Source organism: Sinocyclocheilus grahami, unplaced genomic scaffold (genome assembly GCF_001515645.1).
Source record: "Sinocyclocheilus grahami isolate Dianchi unplaced genomic scaffold, SAMN03320097.WGS_v1.1 scaffold2501.1, whole genome shotgun sequence".
NCBI lineage: Eukaryota > Metazoa > Chordata > Actinopteri > Cypriniformes > Cyprinidae > Sinocyclocheilus > Sinocyclocheilus grahami.
Genome location: NW_015507680.1, coordinates 42,697 through 46,152, shown reverse-complemented (window position 1 = coordinate 46,152; position 3,456 = coordinate 42,697). Strand labels below are relative to the sequence as shown.

At 43.6% G+C, this 3,456-nt stretch overlaps 1 protein-coding gene across 1 annotated transcript in view; it reads left to right on the top strand.

The window, feature by feature from the left end:
• The window catches only part of LOC107575186 (RING finger protein 148-like), a 4,998-nt gene extending 4,242 nt beyond the window's left edge, over positions 1-756 (top strand). Inside the window, 1 exon segment of the mRNA XM_016261606.1 lies at positions 626-756. Within this exon segment, the coding sequence (XP_016117092.1) occupies positions 626-756 (131 nt within the window).
• Positions 757-3,456: the final 2,700 nt, after the last annotated feature.

Here is a 3,456-nt window from a genome sequence, read left to right as displayed (position 1 = left end):
ATATATATATATATATATATATACTGTATATATATTTATTTATTTTAAATTTTTAATGATTATGAAAGTGATTATTGGGTCAATTAATTACCAATTTGGATACATTTTTATGATTTTTAGATTTTGTAACAAAAATATTGAACATTTAACACAGATAATTGACAATAGATTACGGTGTGCCATTGGTCCATTTTATGTTATTGCCTACTGACTAGTAATTAAAAAATAACTGCCGTAAATAGTCTTTCAAAACTTGCTGGTTAAAAAAAGGCAGTTTGCATTAATGCATTATTTTTTCCCACTCGGCTGGAGACTCACTATACTTAATACTGAGTGCTGATGCATGGAAGGACTGTGCGATTTCCAAAACAGCAAACACATTTAGTAAAAAAGACAATAAATAAGACAAATTAAAATAGTACTTCCAGAAAAATAAATAAATAAAATTATTATGCAATCATACTAAAAACAGAGATAGGAGTAAAGGTCACTGGAGTAAATGAATAAAACAACAACAGATCCAGCAGCAAGCTAATGAGTCTGTGTCATTATCAGTGGCATGCTGGATTGATGTGTATGTACTGTTTACTGATGGCTCGTGGTTAATGATTTGTCTTTATGATAGCAGCTCTTGGACATCCTACAGACTGTGATTACTGTGAGCCGGAGATTCAGACACCACACATTCATGAGAACCCTGCATTTGAAGAAGAACCGGAGATGATGGAGTATCAGGACATCAGCAGCCAACATTAACATACTGTTATGCTTATACTATAATAGGTGATGTGCAACAGTGTGTGGTGCGAGAGTCAATGAAATTGGAAGTTCATGGACCGGATTCGTGACAATAACACTGCATAGTTCTGCATTTCAATATCACCAACAGGCAAAATGTGTGCAAAGTGTCAAAATAATTTTTTTTAAATGATAATAGTAAAATTAAATAATAGGAAACCTAAAATGGCATGTTCCAAGTGATCTGTCATCTGACCAGGTGCGAAAGCCGGCAACAATGCACGCGATGGTGGATGAAACAGTGGAGAGCGAGGGCACGGAGGAAAGCCCCGTCTACTGTACCACTGCTAAGGGTGAGCAGAAGCAGGACTCAGGATTTAATAGACTTTTATTCAGTTATCCCCAGTCTTCCATCATCTTCTGAAACCTCTGCCTGTCCTGTTATGGCCAAGGAGGCCGTTTATGAACTCCCTGTATATCCTGAAACAACCATGGAGGTCTGCTTTGAACTGTTTGTCTGCCTAGAACTATCTGCCTGTCCTGTCACGACCATGGAGGTCGTTCCCCTGTCCGTGGCACTCCCTGTCATGGATGTCATCATTTAGTGTGTGTGGGCAGCACACAACATCCCAGAACCCACTACCAGTCATGCGCCTCAGATCCCCGTCTGCGCCTCGGTCGCCTGAGCCATCTGCTCTGCCTTGGCCCTCCGGATCCTCTGCGTCACCCTGGCTCGTCGGCTCTCTGTCTCCGTCTTGGACTCCTCTCCCACCTGCTCCGCCACTGTTGGTCGGCCCCCTGGAGTCGTCAGCCCTTCCTCCACCATGGCTCCTCCCTCCATCGGCTTCACTGTGGGCCGTCATGTTGGCTGCGGTCTGGGTCCTGCCTGGCTCCTCCTGCTCCAAGTCCCTCCTGTCTCCATCCTGGCTCCTCACGTCTCCTCCTTGGCTTCTCCCTCCGTCGTCTCCGCCCTAGTTATCTGCCTGCCTCTCTTCCTGCCCTTCGCCACCGCCTCGTCCTCCTCCCAAACCCCCTCCCTCCCTCCGTCCGTCCGTTGTTCATCCTGCTACGGCGCGAGGTCGCGCCTTCCAGGAGGGGGAGTTCTATCACCATCGTGGACTTTTAATTTGTTGTTTTTTGTCTTGTTTCCCTGTTCTGACCTAGTTTTCCCTCATGTCTGATTATATCATTACGTTCAGGTGTGTCTGGTTAATTATCTTATTTTGTCTGTGTACTTAAGTTCCTGTCTGTTCAGTTTAGTTTGTCGGATCTCGTCTATGTTTTCCTGTGTGCTAAGCCTTCCTCTTGTGGATTTACCTTCTGTGTGGATTATTAAAGATTTTTTTACCTTCATCATCTTCGTGAGTGTTTTGAGTGCACCGTAGTGTGACAGATATCACATAGATTATAAAATTGTACTATTTGTTTATACAGCTATAAATGATCTAGCCCCCTAATATAATATCTCTCTGACTCCGACTGTGTGTACCTAGATCACAGCTATAACGTAGAGGAGACCAAACCTTTGCATTGACTGACCATTACATGATAGAAGTGCTCCTATGTTATCTGAGTTCAAATCCATCTTAAAAACTCATCTTTTCTCTTGTACTTTTAATCTTTTGTAAGTGTATTTGCAAATAATTTTACACACAGTACTTTGGCCAGCCAAGGTTGTTTGTAAATGTGCCTTAAGCCTGAGACACACTGCATGATTTCCGGCTGTCCCAGATGAAAGATTGGCATCGTGAAAAAATCGTGGCGATTTCTGTGTTTGTGGCTCTTAAACGGGGGTCCTATGTCATACAGTGAGAGAGGTTCAAAGACACTGTTGGTCTTGCGACCAAAGATAGCCTATGATCATTTTCTGACAGTGTCAGAAATTCAGCATGATCATTGCAGTGTGTTTGCTGCTACAACCCACGTCTACAGACCAGCCAGTAAAAATGTGACATGAAATCGATGTGACACGGCTCTAAAATATAAAACTGCTTACCTCAAACTCTTATCCCTTCCTCTTTCGTCGCTTCCACTTTTTCAGCAAAAACTACAACTTTCAAAGTGTTATTTAGCGCCCAAACTCTGGAACAATCTACCTAGCGTTGTTTGGGAGGCAGACACACTCTGTCCGTTTAAATCTGGCATACACATAACACACTATCACATTTCTATAATTCAAGTCCGTTAAAGGATTGTTAGGTTGCATTAATTAGGTCAACCGGAACCGGGAACACTTCCCTTAACACCCGATGTACTCGCTACATCGTAAAAAGAATGGCATCTACGCTAATATTAGTCTGTTTTATTCTTATTCCGAGGTCACCGTAGCCACCCAGATACAGTCCATATCGAGCCCAGATGGTGGATCAGCACCTAGAGACTACCTCTACAGCCCTGAATGTCAGCGGAGACCATGTCAACTAGATGTGCCCCAGAGACAGATCCCCTGTGAAGACCGCGTCACCTCGATGACCATCGGCACAAGTTCTCTGCACATGTGTTGCAGCCTGGAATTAAACCACACCATGCTGGTTTGGTCTGGCCAGAGGAGAACTGGCCTCCCGACTGAGCCTGGTTTCTCCATTTGCATCACCGATGTAGTTTTGGTTCCTTGCCTCTGTCACCTTTGGCTTGCTTAGTTGGGGTCGCTTGACTGATTGCACAGACAATATTGGAAGAGAGCTGAACTGGATGATGACATCACTGAATCATCAATGA